Consider the following 21,830-nt stretch of genomic DNA (forward strand, 5'->3'; position numbering starts at 1 on the left):
AAACTCTAACGGTTGGGCGCCTAGTAGATTATGTATGCAGTAAATGTCGACTAACTGATAAACTCCATCTTCTTCTTTCTAGGACTCGTCATTGATGCTATGGAACAAAAGTGTGAATTTTAAACAAAACAAAAATCGGTTTAATTAAATATTGAAATACCAAACGAGAGGTGTACAAACTTTATGCTTAAGCAACAATTCAGGGAAAAACTCTATATCTTAGGGTCTAAATATAATGCGTCTCTGGTGTTCCAAAAGTTGTGCCAAGGCAATGTCATGGTCAAGTTCCACTTGCTTTGTCCGGTCTTGCCCACTGAAATTCGGGGAAGCCCGCGCAAATTTCGAACAAATCTATTTATAAAATGTCACGTGATTGTTTCGAAAGCGAGGCAGTGAAAATATCAACATTTCAGCAGTGTAGTATTCAACCAGCGGACAAAGCCGCAATACAGTAAACAATTGTTTTAAGATGCGCGAACGAAACCATTATTCTATTATTAACTCAGGTATATATATCAACACAATACATAGGAAGCGACAGGTTTATTTTCCTCTTCCATCCAACTTTTATTATTTTTCTATTTAATTATTCTTATGTATTCTCCATCCGATTTATCCATGCGTTCTCTCGGTATCTGATACATTTGATTCGTGTGACACTGTGATAATGCCGTGTTTAAAGGAGAGCGTAAATCTTGTACCGGTTGTATGTATTGCATGATCCTAAAAGGCAACTAAATTTGGGATATTAGCTGTTTTCTAATATCTCCCTTAGCACTGCCTTACTTTTTGCCCTTAGTTGACCGTTCGCCCTTAAAAAGACATCGTCGGAGACCCACGGTTGATTGCACTACGCTACGCAACACTTATCACCAAGTGATAAATGTAGCTAATTAGCACTCGGTGATAAGTGTTGCGTAGTGTAGTGCAATCAACCGTGGGTCTCCGACGATGCTGTGAAGAAGGCTTTTGGGTTTTGTCCCCTGGCCGAGACATACCACTGTCTTAAGAAATGGTAGTTGCTACGCTTGCTTGGGTGGGACACATAGTTAACCTGTTGTTAGTATAATGTAACCAGTGTCCTGGATGAGCACTGTGAAGTTGACATCAGTTCCGCGCTCTCACAAGGAGGCGAACACGAAGTAGTCTCCAAAAACACATACACATATACGCATGCGTCTCGCACATAGTGGAGCCCCTCCTTAAATGACCATAAATGTTTATACACATGGCAAAAGTGAAATATGGAAATCGTGAAATTCACTGAATTATATGGCTATTGCGCCTGCCCCTCCAGATTTTGACATTTCTTTCAACCTTGTTTGAGTTACTTCCGTCGCTATACACATCTGAGTCTTAGGAGGACAAAACAGCTATACATTGTGTTCTAATGTAAGGTAATTATCGTGTTTTTACAATCCTTTGCGTTTGATAATTAATATGATACAATGAATGGTATATCCTGTTTATGGCCATGCATGTCCACTCATGCTGACGACTATCAAAGTCACCAAATCTCGTTGTTCTAAAGAATGAAAACAAATCGTGAAATATCTATTCTTATAGTTCATAGATAATCGCCAGCTAGTTACTATAACGTTGTCATGGAAATGGTCTATTGATCACAACGTTATTTGATAATGATGTCGTTACACTGTTTGAAATAGTCTTGTCCTTAAAACAACCTTTTTATATCTATCTTTCAGGAAAGAAAATGAATGGAGGTCAGTCGTTATCTTCAAATGCACTGATTCGGCGTAACAGGCGACACACCACAAATGCACGTATTAGATAATATTTGGAGGTTATATGACTGGACAACTTCTGAACTGTCTTGTGTGAATGTATACATCACTATACGAATCATTGATCACCGCCAGGACATTATTGACAGGAAGGACACTAAATGCAAGCTTCCGTTTATATCTTATCACGATAGAAACTCGAGGGCGTGATCTCAGTGTGAAACAGGAAAGGAAGAGAGTGAGGAGAGTGCTGGCCTTGATTTGTTAGGTGAGCATTTCATTACAAAAACATGTGTTAAAAATATCATTATTTTATATCCGTAACAGTTATTGACATCAAACGTTTAGAACTCGGGAGGTTTTTGATATATATAACTGTGTGGTTTGTTTCAGAGCACGGGATGTTCAGATGTTTAGCCATTTATTTACACCAGAGCCTCCAATATACGAGTTCTCTATACATAAACTCATTTCCATAATCTTCACATCGTTCGTCACATTAGGATACCGAATTTCTACGTCAAAGTCACCATTATCTTTTCGAGGATTGCTTTTAATAGTTTGTCAATGAATTTCTTCCTGTTGAAAAAATAAATAATATTTTGTAAAATAATTATATATACTGTTTGTAAGTTACTCAGTATTTGCCACTCTAATCGCACTACGTGTAAAATGTTCTATGGATAACAAAATGTGGAAAATATTTCTTAAACAAGTCAAATGAAAATGTCGTATTTATCATCTAGTTCTAAAATGTTTGAAATGAAATATGCAATAAAACTCATCTGAAATTTATGTTACTGAGCATGATTGAGCACCAGACCTAACCTATAGACTACGTCCGTGTGCTGTTAAACACGTTGAGTGGTCAATAAACAGAGTGGTCAAGTTTGATAGAGTAGTGTCCCCTGACCACCACATTGGACTAAAACTAAACAAAACACTTAAAAATCCTTACATATATGGTTGAAAATCATATAATTTTGAATACATATATGGATATATATCCATACTAATATCGAGGTTTAGCTTATTATACGTTCAAAATTATTGTTTATATAAGCATATCTTTTTTTTTACACTGTACAAATAATGGTTATACCTTGAAATATTTATGTTAGATTAAGCCATTACTGTTTGTGTATTGCTGATCAATTTGGTGATATGCCGTTCGAAATTCAAAATGTCAATTTTCACAACCTATTGAACATTTCATGCAAAAATATCACTCTTATGTTCATACATCTAAAGCATCACCAGGTGAACTATACACCAAGCTATCAGCGTCAATATGAGATAAATGTGACAAGGTTCTCTTTGTTTTATTTGATAAGTCATTTAATACTTCCGAAAATGTTTTCCTCACTCAGTATGTATTCGATATATTTACAGGAATAGGGACTTAATACAAAGTCCCGCCGTCCATAAAGACACATTGCTGATAACTATGTGCCAATATGTGATCAATAGGAACCTAAATTGACACATCTGCAATGAATCTTTCTTAAAATACTTCTTCAACGAAAAAGAGTAATTATGATAGATTGAAAACAATAATTTTTTGTTTTACTTTTTTGTGTACAATGCCAAAAGTTATTTTTTACGCTATCATCACCCCAACAATATGGAGCTTCTACCTCTATCATTTAAATCGAAAATGAAAACAAAAATTAATGATATCCCGAAGTAATTCTTTCGTATATTTTGTATGTAGCTTTCTGTGTTATAAGCGATAATGACTTGGGCACTGTTATAATCATTTTTCTTTTAGATTAATATTTATATATATTTATTTATATATGTCTATTTATATTTATTAGATATATTTCTATAACGGGGTTTCATTTGTTGGTGTTAATTAGATATATTTCTATACCGGGGTTTCATTTGTTGGTGTTAATTAGATATATTTCTATACCGGGGTTTCATTTGTTGGTGTTAATTAGATATATTTCTATACCGGGGTTTCATTTGTTGGTGTTAATTAGATATATTTCTATACCGGGGGTGTCATTTGTTGGTGTTAATTAAATATATTTCTATACCGAGGTTGTCATTTGTTGGTGTTATTTAGATATATTTCTATACCGAGGTTGTCATTTGTTGGTGTTAATTAGATATATTTCTATACCGTGGGTGTCATTTGTTGGTGTTAATTAGATATATTTCTATACCAAGTGTATCATTTCTTGGTGTTAATTAGATATATTTCTATACCGGGGGTGTCATTTGTTGGTGTTAATTAGATATATTTCTTTACCGGGGGTGTCATTTGTTGGTGTTAATTAGATATATTTCTATACCGTGGTGTCATTTGTTGGTCTTAATTAGATATATTTCTATACCGTGGGTGTCATTTGTTAGTGTTAATTAGATATATTTCTATACCGGGGGTGTCATTTGTTGGTGTTAATTAGATATATTTCTATACCGGGGGTGTCATTTGTTGGTGTTAATTAGATATATTTCTATACCGGGGGTGTCATTTGTTGGTGTTAATTAGATATATTTCTATACCGAGGGTGTCATTTGTTGGTGTTAATTAAATATATTTCTATACCGAGGGTGTCATTTGTTGGTGTTAATTAGATATATTTCTATACCGAGGGTGTCATTTGTTGGTGTTAATTAGATATATTTCTATACCGAGGGTGTCATTTGTTGGTGTTAATTAGATATATTTCTATACCGGGGTGTCATTTGTTGGTGTTAATTAGATATATTTCTATACCGAGGGGTGTCATTTGTTGGTGTTAATTAGATATATTTCTATACCGAGGGTGTCATTTGTTGGTGTTAATTAGATATATTTCTATACCGGGGTGTCATTTGTTGGTGTTAATTAGATATATTTCTATACCGAGGGTGTCATTTGTTGGTGTTAATTAGATATATTTCTATACCGAGGGTGTCATTTGTTGGTGTTAATTAGATATATTTCTATACCGAGGGTGTCATTTGTTGGTGTTAATTAGATATATTTCTATACCGGGGGTGTCATTTGTTGGTGTTAATTAGATATATTTCTATACCGGGGTGTCATTTGTTGGTGTTAATTAGATATATTTCTATACCGAGGGTGTCATTTGTTGGTGTTAATTAGATATATTCTATACCGAGGGTGTCATTTGTTGGTGTTAATTAGATATATTTCTATACCGAGGGTGTCATTTGTTGGTGTTAATTAGATATATTTCTATACCGAGGGTGTCATTTGTTGGTGTTAATTAGATATATTTCTATACCGGGGTGTCATTTGTTGGTGTTAATTAGATATATTTCTATACCGGGGTGTCATTTGTTGGTGTTAATTAGATATATTTCTATACAGGGGTGTCATTTGTTGGTGTTAATTAGATATATTTCTATACCGGGGTGTCATTTGTTGGTGTTAATTAGATATATTTCTATACAGGGGTGTCATTTGTTGGTGTTAATTAGATATATTTCTATACCGAGGGTGTCATTTGTTGGTGTTAATTAGATATATTTCTATAGCATGGGTGTCATTTGTTGGTGTTAATTAGATATATTTCTAACGAGGGTGTCATTTGTTGGTGTTAATTAGATATATTTCTATATCGAGGGTGTCATTTGTTGGTGTTAATTAGATATATTTCTATACAGTGGGTGTCATTTGTTGGTGTTAATTAGATATATTTCTATAGCATGGGTGTCATTTGTTGGTGTTAATTAGATATATTTCTATAACGAGGGTGTCATTTGTTGGTGTTAATTAGATATATTTCTATATCATGGGTGTCATTTGTTGGTGTTAATTAGATATATTTCTATACCGAGGGTGTCATTTGTTGGTGTTAATTAGATATATTTCTATACCGAGGGTGTCATTTGTTGGTGTTAATTAGATATATTTCTATATCATGGGTGTCATTTGTTGGTGTTAATAGATATATTTCTATACCGTGGGTGTCATTTGTTGGTGTTAATTAGATATATTTCTATAGCATGGGTGTCATTTGTTGGTGTTAATTAGATATATTTCTATACCATGGGTGTCATTTGTTGGTGTTAATTAGATATATTTCTATACCGTGGGTGTCATTTGTTGGTGTTAATTAGATATATTTCTATACGAGGGGTGTCATTTGTTGGTGTTAATTAGATATATTTCTATACGAGGGTGTCATTTGTTGGTGTTAATTAGATATATTTCTATACCATGGGTGTCATTTGTTGGTGTTAATTAGATATATTTCTATACCGAGGGTGTCATTTGTTGGTGTTAATTAGATATATTTCTATAGCATGGGTGTCATTTGTTGGTGTTAATTAGATATATTTCTATACCGAGGGTGTCATTTGTTGGTGTTAATTAGATATATTTCTATACCGAGTGTGTCATTTGTTGGTGTTAATTAGATATATTTCTATATCATGGGTGTCATTTGTTGGTGTTAATTAGATATATTTCTATATCATGGGTGTCATTTGTTGGTGTTAATTAGATATATTTCTATACCGAGTGTGTCATTTGTTGGTGTTAATTAGAGATATTTCTATACCGGGGTGTCATTTGTTGGTGTTAATTAGATATATTTCTATACCGAGGGTGTCATTTGTTGGTGTTAATTAGATATATTTCTATATCATGGGTGTCATTTGTTGGTGTTAATTAGATATATTTCTATACCGAGTGTGTCATTTGTTGGTGTTAATTAGATATATTTCTATACCGAGGGTGTCATTTGTTGGTGTTAATTAGATATATTTCTATACCGGGGTGTCATTTGTTGGTGTTAATTAGATATATTTCTATACCGAGGGTGTCATTTGTTGGTGTTAATTAGATATATTTCTATACCGTGGGTGTCATTTGTTGGTGTTAATTAGATATATTTCTATACCGGGGTGTCATTTGTTGGTGTTAATTAGATATATTTCTATACCGAGGGTGTCATTTGTTGGTGTTAATTAGATATATTTCTATATCATGGGTGTCATTTGTTGGTGTTAATTAGATATATTTCTATACCGGGGTGTCATTTGTTGGTGTTAATTAGATATATTTCTATACCGAGGGTGTCATTTGTTGGTGTTAATTAGATATATTTCTATACCGGGGTGTCATTTGTTGGTGTTAATTAGATATATTTCTATACCGGGGTGTCATTTGTTGGTGTTAATTAGATATATTTCTATACCGGGGTGTCATTTGTTGGTGTTAATTAGATATATTTCTATACCGGGGTGTCATTTGTTGGTGTTAATTAGATATATTTCTATACCGGGGTGTCATTTGTTGGTGTTAATTAGATATATTTCTATACCGGGGTGTCATTTGTTGGTGTTAATTAGATATATTTCTATACCGGGGTGTCATTTGTTGGTGTTAATTAGATATATTTCTATACCGGGGTTTCATTTGTTGGTGTTAATTAGATATATTTCTATACCGGGGGTGTCATTTGTTGGTGTTAATTAGATATATTTCTATACCGTGGGTGTCATTTGTTGGTGTTAATTAGATATATTTCTATACCGGGGTTTCATTTGTTGGTGTTAATTAGATATATTTCTATACCGGGGTGTCATTTGTTGGTGTTAATTAGATATATTTCTATACCGGGGTGTCATTTGTTGGTGTTAATTAGATATATTTCTATACCGGGGTGTCATTTGTTGGTGTTAATTAGATATATTTCTATACCGGTGGTTCAAATATCTAACGTCATGGTTGATTTCTAGGGTCATTAGTATAATTCTACTAACCGGTGTCATTTGTTGTATAAATCTAACGATCTTTTTTAATACTATTCATACCTGCATTTATATGTTCAAGGTATGTGTATAGAATTTCAACGAGTTATTTTGTATACTATGGTTTGTTGCATTAAGTATTTCAAGTTATACGTATAGATAGTTCTTTGTACGGTTATCATTCATTTTAATGATTCTACGGGTTATCTGATTATAGATTCGTAAGTTCATTGAGGCTTTAATTAAACTTCATATAATGTATAATGATTGTAAATAAATTAACCGAAAATACGTCAATCAATTATATCGAATTGTAATTATACGATGTAGCTTTCTTGTGATTCATAGTAATTCCAACTGGTGGTCATAATTATTAATATAAATAACAATGCTGTAACGTATATCAAAATTATTGTAGTGCTTAGGATAATACATATCTAACATATCGATTGGGGTGTCATTTGTTGGTGTTAATTAGATATATTTCTATACCGGGGTTTCATTTGTTGGTGTTAATTAGATATATTTCTTTACCGGGGTGTCATTAGAAGCATTTTGTTAGAAGTAGCGTAAACGCTGCCAGAGATGTAGCATATTAAATAAAACAATTGTTAACGGTATTTTTAGTCATCAAAGCACCAGACAATATCTGGTTCTAAGGTGTAATAGATAATCCCTCACTGAGATCTGATATCAAAATAAAATTTACTTAAACATCAGTCGCTATATCAATAGCGGATCAAATCTGATCCCAGAATGGATTAAAAGACTTTTCCGATCTAAAAATGGTACAAGACATAATGCAATAATAAACAGTCTAAATCAGGCCGTCGTACGGGCTATACATATTCCGAGATTGTAATGTCCGCCATCTGTGAGTTTTATACTGATACCTGTAGGCGTTATACGGTTCAGATAAAGAAGGCGTTTGTATTGTCAATACAGTTATATTTCAATATGTATGCTGCTTCAGTACATTCGTCACCGGTAAAATCTTCACTTCTTACATCTTATTAATCACTAGCAATGTGAATATTGAAATGTGTAGCAGATACCTTGTCTATGTTGCACCAAGAAAACCTGTGTGGGTTCATCTACTTATATTTACCATTGTATGGCACTGCCACTATATAACCCTACCAATTCAGTTGCGAGTTCACCAGCTTATGAACTGCCAACTGCAATTTGAATTTGAAAATTTCAAAAAAAAAAAAATCGCACGACAAATAAAAAATCGCAGATGGTAAATATACGCATTGAACGGCTTTCAGTTGGCATTCATAGTCAATATGCCAACTGAAGGCCGTTCAATGCTTAAATAAAATACAATCGTAAAACGGATATACAAAAATGTATTGTGTAGATGCTTTGAAGAGGAAAAATAAACAATAGCTCTAAACATCATCAGATTGTGTATGATCTAGTTATATTGACGATACGGAATCAATTCCTCATTCTAACATGTAGCTGTTCATCTCGGTGTGGTCTTCATACAATAGTTTGAAATAAAAATAAATAATCAATTTGCTTAAAACACGATTTTATTGCTCCCCTTCTGCATTCCAAATATTTAATTTGGACGGTTTTAAGATACATGTTAGAAAGTTTTTGTAATCACCGAGTTTGTTGTATTCTAGTGGTCTGGTGATTTAATATAAAGGATATTTCATTTTAGGCTTTAGTTATTAGTGTCGGTCTTTCAGCCCATGAGTTCGTTGTATTGTGAAATTAACATAATCTATATATAAATGACGTGAACTTTCATAACGTACGAGTAATTCATTGTTAGTTAGGTGAGGATAGGTCGTGATAGTGGACCTTTAATCCGTTAACGATCATATTAAGAACCAAATATCACTCATCGCAGCGCGTAGTTGCCATGTCTACATTTATGAACAAGGGCTCCTTTTTATAATTTGAAGACGATCGGTCGTTTGAATAACATGTAAAAGATGACATATTGATAATATTAAGAGTTAACAATTTCAATTTCCGAAAAAGGCTTTTGTCGAACAATGTACGTGGTATCATTTAAAGTTGTATAAAGTGACTTTGGCCAAGCTGTTTCAGCCAATATCCTCTGATGTAAGGTTGTAAGTCCTGTCGAGCAGACTTAATCCCTGAATAGCAAATACCAGAGGACGCATATTAATCTTTTACTGCCAGTAAACCCAATAACTACTGTCTACATAAAAAAAACATGACACAAAATAGATATGGCATTGTTGTGAATGTTTTAGGACAAATGATATCCCAGTGTTTCGTGTGTCGACTACTGACTCGCAAGCCAGTAACCCAGGACGGTGGACAATTGCCCACACAATGTCGGAATACGCACTAGTTTTCGAGATAGGAAGCTTCATGGGACAGTTTTCTAACCACAATAATTCTATCATGGAGTATTAGTCTGAAACTTACCACACGGGTTTTCGAGAGGGACAGCCTCACAGGGAATATGAGGAAGTGTTAGGGTCGCAACCATCATCTCAAAAATATCCCTTTCCCGGTTTTAAGGGCGAATTGTTCGGTGCTTAAATAGGATTTTTGTTTTATTGCCATATTTTGAAATGTAGCAACACGTTAATAACATGGCGGTGTCAGCGATCAAAACGAGGCGCTTACTCTTCTGGAACACCTGGTCTCGATGAATTTATTTATTTGATTTTGGGTAAGAGGATAACTTACTGGTCTGTATTCTTTTGTGTTGGTTTTGGGTAAAAGATTACTTACTGGTCTGTATTCTTTTGTGTTGGTTTTCAATTGACAGAAATATTAACTTGATTATATATATTTAGCTGCAAGATTTTCTACTAAGAACACAAATTTCGTATTCTCTTCAAACAATATCATTGCATAATGTGTTTACCTGAGATTTGCTGAACGGAATTTTAGTGATAGAGACATTGATGTTTTTAAATCATGTGACTTGAAGTGGAACTTTTTAAGTGTTATTGTTATGAGGCTATGCATGTCGAAAATTTTATTTCACATTTAAATGTCAGAGCTCTATCTTAACAGAAGCAGTTATGGCAGTTATAAATAGAAGTAATAAATTAATTAACTAATTCTCTTTAATGACAATGATAATGATATATATGTACACGTGCTTTTACACTATCGCCCGACGATCACAGATATAACATGGCTTGATCCTCTTTAAACAGGAAACATGTATCGTTTGTTTTAGATCTTTAACCTTGCTAGAGGTCAGACTGGACGACAACCTAGGTATTTGACCTGCTGGTGATAATGGCCAATCAATCAAATTCAGAGAATACAGGTAAGTCGAAACAAAGCGTGGTTAAGATAATACTTTAATGTAATTTTCTGTTTTATTAGTTAGTCCCGCTAAAGTCACAAAACTGGAAATATGCATCAGTTACTCTCTGTAATAACAAATCCATGTATCCTTGTGTAAAGTTAAATAAGAATCATGACTAACTTACAAACTGACAGTTTTAAGATTGATATGATGCCCGGGAGACATTTCTCATAAATTACTGTCTAATGTCATTGTAGTCCTACTATAATTATTGATAATTTACAGTGTAGCTTTAGACAGTGTACGAGATCGTTCAACATCTACAGTGTAGCTTTAGACAGTGTACGAGATTGTTCATCATCTACAGTGTAGCTTGAGACACAGTGTACGAGATCGTTCATCATCTACAGTGTAGCTTGAGACCAGTGTACGAGATTGTTCATCACCTACAGTGTAGCTTGAGACACAGTGTACGTGATTGTTCATAATCTACAGTGTAGCTTGAGACACAGTGTACGAGATTGTTCATCATCTACAGTGTAGCTTGAGACACAGTGTACGAGATCGTTCATCATCTACAGTGTAGCTTGAGACAGTGTACAAGATCATTCATCATTTACAGTGTAGCTTGAGACACAGTGTACGAGATTGTTCAACATCTACAGTGTAGCTTGAGACACAGTGTACGAGATTGTTCATCATCTACAGTGTAGCTTGAGACAGTGTACGAGATCGTTCATCATCTACAGTGTAGCTTGAGACAGTGTACGAGATTGTTCATCATCTACAGTGTAGCTTGAGACACAGTGTACGAGATTGTTCATCATCTACAGTGTAGCTTGAGACACAGTGTAGGAGATCGTTCATCATCTACATTGTAGCTTGAGACACAGTGTACGAGATTGTTCATCATCTACAGTGTAGCTTGAGACAGTGTACGAGATTGTTCATCATCTACATTGTAGCTTGAGACACAGTGTACGAGATCGTTCATCATCTACATTGTAGCTTGAGACACAGTGTACGAGATTGTTCATCATCTACAGTGTAGCTTTAGACAGTGTACGAGATCGTTCATCATCTGCAGTGTAGCTTGAGACACAGTGTACGAGATTGTTCATCATCTACAGTGTAGCTTGAGACAGTGTACGAGATTGTTCATCATCTACAGTGTAGCTTGAGACAGTGTACGAGATCGTTCATCATCCACAGTGTAGCTTGAGACAGTGTACGAGATTGTTCATCATCTACAGTGTAGCTTGAGACACAGTGTACGAGATTGTTCATCATATACATTGAAGCTCGAGACAATGTACGAGATTGTTCATCATCTACAGTGTAGCTTTAGACAGTGTACGAGATTGTTCATCATCTACAGTGTAGCTTGAGACACAGTGTACGAGATTGTTCATCATATACAGTGTAGCTTGAGACAGTGTACGAGATCGTTCATCATCTACAGTGTAGCTTGAGACACAGTGTACGAGATTGTTCATCATCTACAGTGTAGCTTGAGACAGTGTACGAGATCGTTCATCATCTACAGTGTAGCTTGAGACAGTGTACGAGATCGTTCATCATATACAGTGTAGCTTGAGACCAGTGTGCGAGATCGTTCATCATCTACAGTGTAGCTTGAGACATAGTGTACGAGATCGTTCATCATCTACAGTGTAGCTTGAGACAGTGTACGAGATCGTTCATCATCTACAGTGTAGCTTGAGACAGTGTACGAGATCGTTCATCATCTACAGTGTAGCTTGAGACAGTGTACGAGATCATTCATCATCTACAGTGTAGCTTGAGACACAGTGTACGAGATCGTTCATCATCTACAGTGTAGCTTGAGACAGTGTACGAGATCGTTCATCATCTACAGTGTAGCTTGAGACACAGTGTACGAGATCGTTCATCATCTACAGTGTAGCTTGAGACACAGTGTACGAGATCGTTCATCATATACAGTGTAGCTTGAGACAGTGTACGAGATCGTTCATCATCTACAGTGTAGCTTGAGACACAGTGTACGAGATTGTTCATCATCTACAGTGTAGCTTGAGACAGTGTACGAGATTGTTCATCATATACAGTGTAGCTTGAGACAGTGTACGAGATCGTTCATCATCCACAGTGTAGCTTGAGACAGTGTACGAGATTGTTCATCATCTACAGTGTAGCTTGAGACAGTGTACGAGATTGTTCATCATCTACAGTGTAGCTTGAGACAGTGTACGAGATTGTTCATCATCTACAGTGTAGCTTAAGACACAGTGTACGAGATCGTTCATCATCTACAGTGTAGCTTGAGACACAGTGTACGAGATTGTTCATCATCTACAGTGTAGCTTGAGACAGTGTACGAGATTGTTCATCATCTACAGTGTAGCTTGAGACATTGTACGAGATCGTTCGTTCATCATCCACAGTGTAGCTTGAGACAGTGTACGAGATTGTTCATCATCTACAGTGTAGCTTGAGACAATGTACGAGATCGTTCATCATCTACAGTGTAGCTTGAGACAGTGTACGAGATCGTTCATCATCTACAGTGTAGCTTGAGACACAGTGTACGAGATCGTTCATCATCTACAGTGTAGCTTGAGACACAGTGTACGAGATCGTTCATCATCTACAGTGTAGCTTGAGACAGTGTACGAGATCGTTCATCATCTACAGTGTAGCTTGAGACAGTGTACGAGATCGTTCATCATCTACAGTGTAGCTTGAGACACAGTGTACGAGATCGTTCATCATCTACAGTGTAGCTTGAGACAGTGTACGAGATCGTTCATCATCTACAGTGTAGCTTGAGACAGTGTACGAGATCGTTCATCATCTACAGTGTAGCTTGAGACAGTGTACGAGATCGTTCATCATCTACAGTGTAGCTTGAGACACAGTGTACGAGATCGTTCATCATCTACAGTGTAGCTTGAGACAGTGTACGAGATTGTTCATCATATACATTGAAGCTCGAGACAATGTACGAGATTGTTCATCATCTACAGTGTAGCTTGAGACAGTGTACGAGATTGTTCATCATCTACAGTGTAGCTTGAGACACAGTGTACGAGATTGTTCATCATATACAGTGTAGCTTGAGACAGTGTACGAGATCGTTCATCATCTACAGTGTAGCTTGAGACACAGTGTACGAGATTGTTCATCATCTACAGTGTAGCTTGAGACAGTGTACGAGATTGTTCATCATCTACAGTGTAGCTTGAGACAGTGTACGAGATCGTTCATCATATACAGTGTAGCTTGAGACAGTGTACGAGATTGTTCATCATCTACAGTGTAGCTTGAGACATAGTGTACGAGATCGTTCATCATCTACAGTGTAGCTTGAGACAGTGTACGAGATTGTTCATCATCTACAGTGTAGCTTGAGACAGTGTACGAGATTGTTCATCATCTACAGTGTAGCTTGAGACACAGTGTACGAGATTGTTCATCATCTACAGTGTAGCTTGAGACAGTGTACGAGATTGTTCATCATCTACAGTGTAGCTTGAGACACAGTGTACGAGATTGTTCATCATCTACAGTGTAGCTTGAGACAGTGTACGAGATGGTTCATCATCTACAGTGTAGCTTGAGACAGTGTACGAGATCGTTCATCATCCACAGTGTAGCTTGAGACAGTGTACGAGATTGTTCATCATCTACAGTGTAGCTTGAGACACAGTGTACGAGATTGTTCATTATATACAGTGTAGCTTGAGACAGTGTACGAGATCGTTCATCATCTACAGTGTAGATTGAGACACAGTGTACGAGATTGTTCATCATCTACAGTGTAGCTTGAGACAGTGTACGAGATTGTTCATCATCTACAGTGTAGCTTGAGACAGTGTACGAGATCGTTCATCATCCACAGTGTAGCTTGAGACAGTGTACGATATTGTTCATCATCTACAGTGTAGCTTGAGACAGTGTACGAGATTGTTCATCATCTACAGTGTAGCTTGAGACAGTGTACGAGATTGTTCATCATCTACAGTGTAGCGTGAGACAGTGTACGAGATTGTTCATCATCTACAGTGTAGCTTGTGACACAGTGTACGAGATTGTTCATCATATACAGTGAAGCTCGAGACAATGTACGAGATTGTTCATCATCTACAGTGTAGCTTGAGACAGTGTACGAGATTGTTCATCATCTACAGTGTAGCTTGAGACAGTGTACGAGATTGTTCATCATCTACAGTGTAGCGTGAGACAGTGTACGAGATCGTTCAACATCTACAGTGTAGCTTAAGACACAGTGTACGAGATCGTTCAACATCTACAGTGTAGCTTTAGACAGTGTACGAGATCGTTCATCATCTACAGTGTAGCTTGAGACACAGTGTACGAGATCATTCAACATCTACTGTGTAGCCTGAGACAGTGTACGAGATTGTTCATCATCTACAGTGTAGCTTGGGACATAGTGTACGAGATCGTTCATCATCTACAGTGTAGCTTGAGACAGTGTACGAGATTGTTCATCATCTACAGTGTAGCTTGAGACAGTGTACGAGATTGTTCATCATCTACAGTGTAGCTTGAGACACAGTGTACGAGATTGTTCATCATCTACAGTGTAGCTTGAGACAGTGTACGAGATTGTTCATCATCTACAGTGTAGCTTGAGACACAGTGTACGAGATTGTTCATCATCTACAGTGTAGCTTGAGACAGTGTACGAGATCGTTCATCATCCACAGTGTAGCTTGAGACAGTGTACGAGATTGTTCATCATCTACAGTGTAGCTTGAGACACAGTGTACGAGATTGTTCATTATATACAGTGTAGCTTGAGACAGTGTACGAGATCGTTCATCATCTACAGTGTAGATTGAGACACAGTGTACGAGATCGTTCATCATCTACAGTGTAGCTTTAGAGAGTGTACGAAATCGTTCATCATCTACAGTGTAGCTTGAGACACAGTGTACGAGATCATTCATCATCTACAGTGTAGCTTGAGACACAGTGTACGAGATCATTCATCATCTACAGTGTAGCTTGAGACACAGTGTACGAGATCGTTCATCATCTACAGTGTAGCTTGAGACACAGTGTACGAGATCATTCATCATCTACAGTGTAGCTTGAGACACAGTGTACGAGATCATTCATCATCTACAGTGTAGCTTGAGACACAGTGTACGAGATCGTTCATCATCTACAGTGTAGCTTGAGACACAGTGTACGAGATCATTCATCATCTACAGTGTAGCTTTAGACAGTGTACAAGATCGTTCATCATCTACAGTGTAGCTTGAGACACAGTGTACGAGATCGTTCATCATCTACAGTGTAGCTTGAGACACAGTGTACGAGATCGTTCATCATCTACAGTGTAGCTTTAGACAGTGTACGAGATCGTTCATCATCTACAGTGTAGCTTGAGACACAGTGTACGAGATCATTCATCATCTACAGTGTAGCTTGAGACACAGTGTACGAGATCATTCATCATCTACAGTGTAGCTTTAGACAGTGTACGAGATCATTCATCATCTACAGTGTAGCTTGAGACACAGTGTACGAGATCATTCATCATATACAGTGTAGCTTGAGACAGTGTACGAGATCGTTCATCATCTACAGTGTAGCTTGAGACACAGTGTACGAGATCGTTCATCATCTACAGTGTAGCTTGAGACACTGTGTACGAGATCGTTCATCAACTACAGTGTAGCTTGAGACACAGTGTACGAGATCGTTCATCATATACAGTGTAGCTTTAGACAGTGTACGAGATCGTTCATCATCTACAGTGTAGCTTGAGACACAGTGTACGAGATCGTTCATCATCTACAGTGTAGCTTAAGACACTGTGTACGAGATCGTTCATCAACTACAGTGTAGCTTAAGACAGTGTACGAGATAATTCATCATCTACAGTGTAGCTTAAGACAGTGTACGAGATCATTCATCATCTACAGTGTAGCTTGAGACAGTGTACGAGATCGTTCATCATCTATAGTGTAGCTTGAGACATTGTGTACGAGATCGTTCATCATCTACAGTGTAGCTTGAGACAGTGTACGAGATCATTCATCATCTACAGTGTAGCTTGAGACACAGTGTACGAGATCATTCATCATCTACAGTGTAGCTTGAGACACAGTGTACGAGATCATTCATCATCTACAGTGTAGCTTGAGACACAGTGTACGAGATCGTTCATCATCTACAGTGTAGCTTGAGACAGTGTACGAGATCGTTCATCATCTACAGTGTAGCTTGAGACACAGTGTACGAGATCATTCATCATCTACAGTGTAGCTTGAGACACAGTGTACGAGATCGTTCATCATCTACAGTGTAGCTTGAGACACAGTGTACGAGATCGTTCATCATCTACAGTGTAGCTTGAGACAGTGTACGAGATCGTTCATCATCTACAGTGTAGCTTGAGACAGTGTACGAGATCGTTCATCATCTACAGTGTAGCTTGAGACACAGTGTACGATATCGTTCATCATCTACAGTGTAGCTTTAGACAGTGTACGATATCGTTCATCATCTACAGTGTAGCTTGAGACAGTGTACGAGATCATTCATCATCTACAGTGTAGCTTGAGACACAGTGTACGAGATCATTCATCATCTACAGTGTAGCTTGAGACAGTGTACGAGATCGTTCAACATCTACAGTGTAGCTTTAGACAGTGTACGAGATCGTTCATCATCTACAGTGTAGCTTGAGACACAGTGTACGAGATCATTCATCATCTACAGTGTAGCTTTAGACACAGTGTACGAGATCATTCATCATCTACAGTTTAGCTTGAGACACAGTGTACGAGATTGTTCATCATCTACAGTGTAGTTTGAGACACAGTGTACGAGATCGTTCATCATCTACAGTGTAGCTTTAGACAGTGTACGAGATCATTCATCATCTACAGTGTAGCTTGAGACACAGTGTACGAGATCATTCATCATCTACAGTGTAGCTTGAGACACAGTGTACGAGATTGTTCATCATCTACAGTGTGCCTTGAGACAGTGTGTACGAGATCGTTCATCATCTACAGTGTAGCTTGAGACACAGTGTACGAGATTGTTCATCATCTACAGTGTAGCTTGAGACACAGTGTACGAGATTGTTCATCATCTACAGTGTGCCTTGAGACAGTGTGTACGAGATCGTTCATCATCTACAGTGTGCCTTGAGACAGTGTGTACGAGATCGTTCATCATCTACAGTGTAGCTTGAGACACAGTGTACGAGATTGTTCATCATCTACAGTGTGCCTTGAGACAGTGTGTACGAGATTGTTCATCATCTACAGTGTGCCTTGAGACAGTGTGTACGAGATCGTTCATCATCTACAGTGTAGCTTGAGACACAGTGTACGAGATTGTTCATCATCTACAGTGTGCCTTGAGACAGTGTGTACGAGATCGTTCATCATCTACAGTGTAGCTTTAGACAGTGTACGAGATCGTTCATCATCTACAGTGTAGCTTGAGACACAGTGTACGAGATTGTTCATCATCTACAGTGTGCCTTGAGACAGTGTGTACGAGATCGTTCATCATCTACAGTGTAGCTTGAGACACAGTGTACGAGATCGTTCATCATCTACAGTGTAGCTTGAGACACAGTGTACGAGATCATTCATCATCTACAGTGTAGCTTGAGACATAGTGTACAAGATCATTCATCATCTACAGTGTAGCTTGAGACACAGTGTACGAGATTGTTCATCATCTACAGTGTAGCTTGAGACACAGTGTACGAGATTGTTCATCATCTACAGTGTAGCTTGAGACAGTGTACGAGATCGTTCATCATCTACAGTGTAGCTTGAGACACAGTGTACGAGATCATTCATCATCTACAGTGTAGCTTGAGACAGTGTACAGGATCGTTCATCATCTACAGTGTAGGTTGAGACAGTGTACGGGATCGTTCATCATCTACAGTGTAGGTTGAGACAGTGTACGAGATCATTTGTGCAGGAGTTTACCACTGCAGAACACCTACTTGACTTTATATTCAGGTTGATCAGATTTTTCTTGTTTTCGTGTCTTCTATTTCCTGTTGTTGTTCTCGTATATGATTTTGTACTTATGTTGCTGCTGTAGTATAATGTGTCCTTGTGTGTTAATACTGTGATATATGTTGTACTTGTGTGTTGATTCTTGTTAATTATGGACCTTCGGTGAGTCAATGACAGATTAGAATAACAACATAATAACCGAGGCTAAATGTCCTTAATTTATAATATTTCATATGAAACGCGTTTGTAAAAGGTTCGAATTGCATCATATTCATCTTGGTAACAGAAAATTTACATTGGTACATTGTGACGTCACAGTGAATATGACGTAATAGACGCAATATTTACTGGGTGCTTATAAAATTAAGAAGATCAAGTTAATATTTCAAAATATTAACCTTCGCGTGACTGTTTCAGCCTATAAAAACTTAGAAAAGTTGGACCATTTCCATTGTTGTAGTATGTTGTCGAACAAGCCCTTTGATTAGCTCTCATTTTGTATTGGTCAATATGGCATGCATTTTGATTACCTCTCCAATTTGATTGGCCAATATCGCATCTAAAGAAATCATTATGTCGTGGGTTTACTAAACTCAGAAAATATATGACTGTCAATTCATTTCCCGTCGGTGTAGTACACCATACAGGTACATTTAGGACCTGCTACCTTCATTGACACCTAACAGTCTACCTATGTTATATCAGTGATTGTACCTCATGCCGACACTATAGTGCGATATAATACGTGGAGAATCACGATTATGCCCATGGAATGATATAGTGATGTGCGCATGTCCCGGGTATGATATCGTGATGCGCTCATGTCCTGGGTATGATATAGTGATGTGCGCATGTTTCTAATCGTGCAAACACTAAGGCAAAATTGATGATTTGATTTCTGTTGTTGTTGAATCAAGAAAGAAAGGTATATCACATGATTGTATTCATAAATTGTTTTTCTCCGCACGACGACTCCCCTATATCACTTATTCCATTGTGACCTTTTCACAAAGTATCAAATTAACATCTCCTCTATGCCACTTACTCCATTGTGACCTTTTGACAAAGTCTCAAAGCTCTTTGTTTGGTCTTAACAATGACCTTTATATCCTGTTAACAACAAAATGGCTCCCATCGACATGTTTGCGTCCCAGCGACAAGGACTGGCACCTTGTTACAAATATGGGCATTGCAATCATAAACAGGAGATGGTGATCTCTTTAACTCCTGGTTGGAATAGACAGGTAAGACAAACGAAGTTTTTACTTATTCACGGAGCAATGTGAATCCAGTACTTAACCAAATTATATAAGATATCTTTTAAAGTATATATATGGCGTGTCAAACGTTGCAATATTCAATAATTGTAGATATATGTGCAACAATTTATATAATTGTCAAGTAGTAATAACGACAGTACAGACAAGTAAATTGTCGAATTTTCGAGGCAATCTGTCCCTTTATAAAGACGCAGGTAAAGGTGCTGTTGCAGGAATGCTCTAAAACCGCCCACGAAGGAAATCGATCCTTTACCTAATGCCAGGATAGACATATCCATGGGGCATCTGATAGTACATATCAAAACCTTTGTTCCGTTCCGGACATGTCGGAACGAGACCATTTTGTACCAAAGTCGTAAATACTCACAAAAACACTTTAAGTATTTATAAGGTCAAAATGTCATTTATTTGTAAGGAAAATTGTACTAAAATTACATTTATATATCGGGCAACGTAATCGGATATCGATTGTATGAATCTTTTCGTTAGTTTCTGTGAAATTTGACATCAAACATAAAAAATGATATTTCTCATAAAGTTGAATGCACGTTTAAACGGCATTTTGTCTAATTCAAACCCCGAGTACTATCGAATTTTGTCGATAGAAAATATCTCCATTCATTTGTGTAATCCATGAAAAAAAAATTGCGCTTCAGAATTACTGGATATGCCTCGTTTTTGCAACTTCTATTAGTCAACCCCCCATAAATCTTCATATAGATCAAAGTGCTGAAAGCACTGCATGCTAGTGAAGACATCTCGTCCGGACAAGAAATACATTGAAATATTATAGGAAACACGATTGGACGAATTCGCCTTCAAGGAAACTATTTGTTTCAAGATTTTTGTCAGGATAATGTTAGTCCCTTTACCAATTTTCCTATCTCCATGACTTTGTTGTACAACTAATGTGCTTTGTTCTTGCTCATTCAGCTCATCATGTATTATTTGTGTATTTAGAACTTAATATCATATATATATGAGTATTATATTCCTTCACAGTTACATTCTAGACACTGTCGATCATTTTTGAAGAGTGACAATGACGCTACGTTGTGTATATCAGAATCATTCAATGTAGTATCTTCCCTACATTCTGGATTATATGTATTAGCGGGCTATTTACTTCATCAGTAGCATAGACTTGGTTGGTCGAAGTGGTTTTCGAGACTGACTATGGACATAAACCCCAAGGTAGAAGAGAACACTGGCGATATCAGCACACATAGCAACAGTCCTCTGACCGGTTGTACACGTACAGTAGTAATTCTGTATTGGTGGTTGTTCGGTAACTGAGTACTAGATCCATATGTTGTAGTATTTCGTTTGCGATTGATGACGAGATCGGATTTGACATCGAATCAGGTCAGAAGAGTGTTGGTATGCCATGACTTCATAATCTCCATCTGCTGTCAAATGTTCCGATATGTATCCGGGGGCCAACTTCACCTGGTACGTCCCACATGCCAGAGTTTCTAGATATTCTTGGTCAAGACGTGGGAACTCGAGCTGGGCTGCCTCTAGCTTCTGCCATTGGGATTTGGCTCTCCGTGATAGGTATGGCTCTTTCTCAACACGCTCTGCTAGGATGTTGGACTTGTTTAGAAGTGGTGACTTCATCTCCAGAGCAACTTTTTCATCTTCGGCTGCTTTTGTTGATGAAGGCTGATATATGGGTCCACGTAGCCAATTCAGACATGCCGTGACACTTTTCAGAAGACTTTCGAGATTTTTGATGAAGTAGTTCAGTTTTAAAAAATCTGAACTGCTTGAAACGAGAGTGATAACTTTCGACCACCCATCTTGTTTT

At 37.2% G+C, this 21,830-nt stretch overlaps 1 protein-coding gene across 1 annotated transcript in view; it reads left to right on the top strand.

The window, feature by feature from the left end:
• Positions 1-1,296: 1,296 nt before the first annotated feature.
• The window catches only part of LOC117336121 (sulfate transporter-like), a 35,118-nt gene continuing 14,584 nt past the window's right edge, over positions 1,297-21,830 (top strand). The window contains exons 1-3 of the mRNA XM_033896499.1: positions 1,297-1,397; positions 1,707-2,013; positions 10,654-10,746. Coding sequence (XP_033752390.1) covers positions 10,716-10,746 — 31 coding nt within the window. The 5' untranslated portion in view covers positions 1,297-1,397; positions 1,707-2,013; positions 10,654-10,715. The remainder of the gene's footprint in view (positions 1,398-1,706; positions 2,014-10,653; positions 10,747-21,830) is intronic.

The sequence above is a fragment of the Pecten maximus genome, chromosome 10, assembly GCF_902652985.1.
Source record: "Pecten maximus chromosome 10, xPecMax1.1, whole genome shotgun sequence".
NCBI lineage: Eukaryota > Metazoa > Mollusca > Bivalvia > Pectinida > Pectinidae > Pecten > Pecten maximus.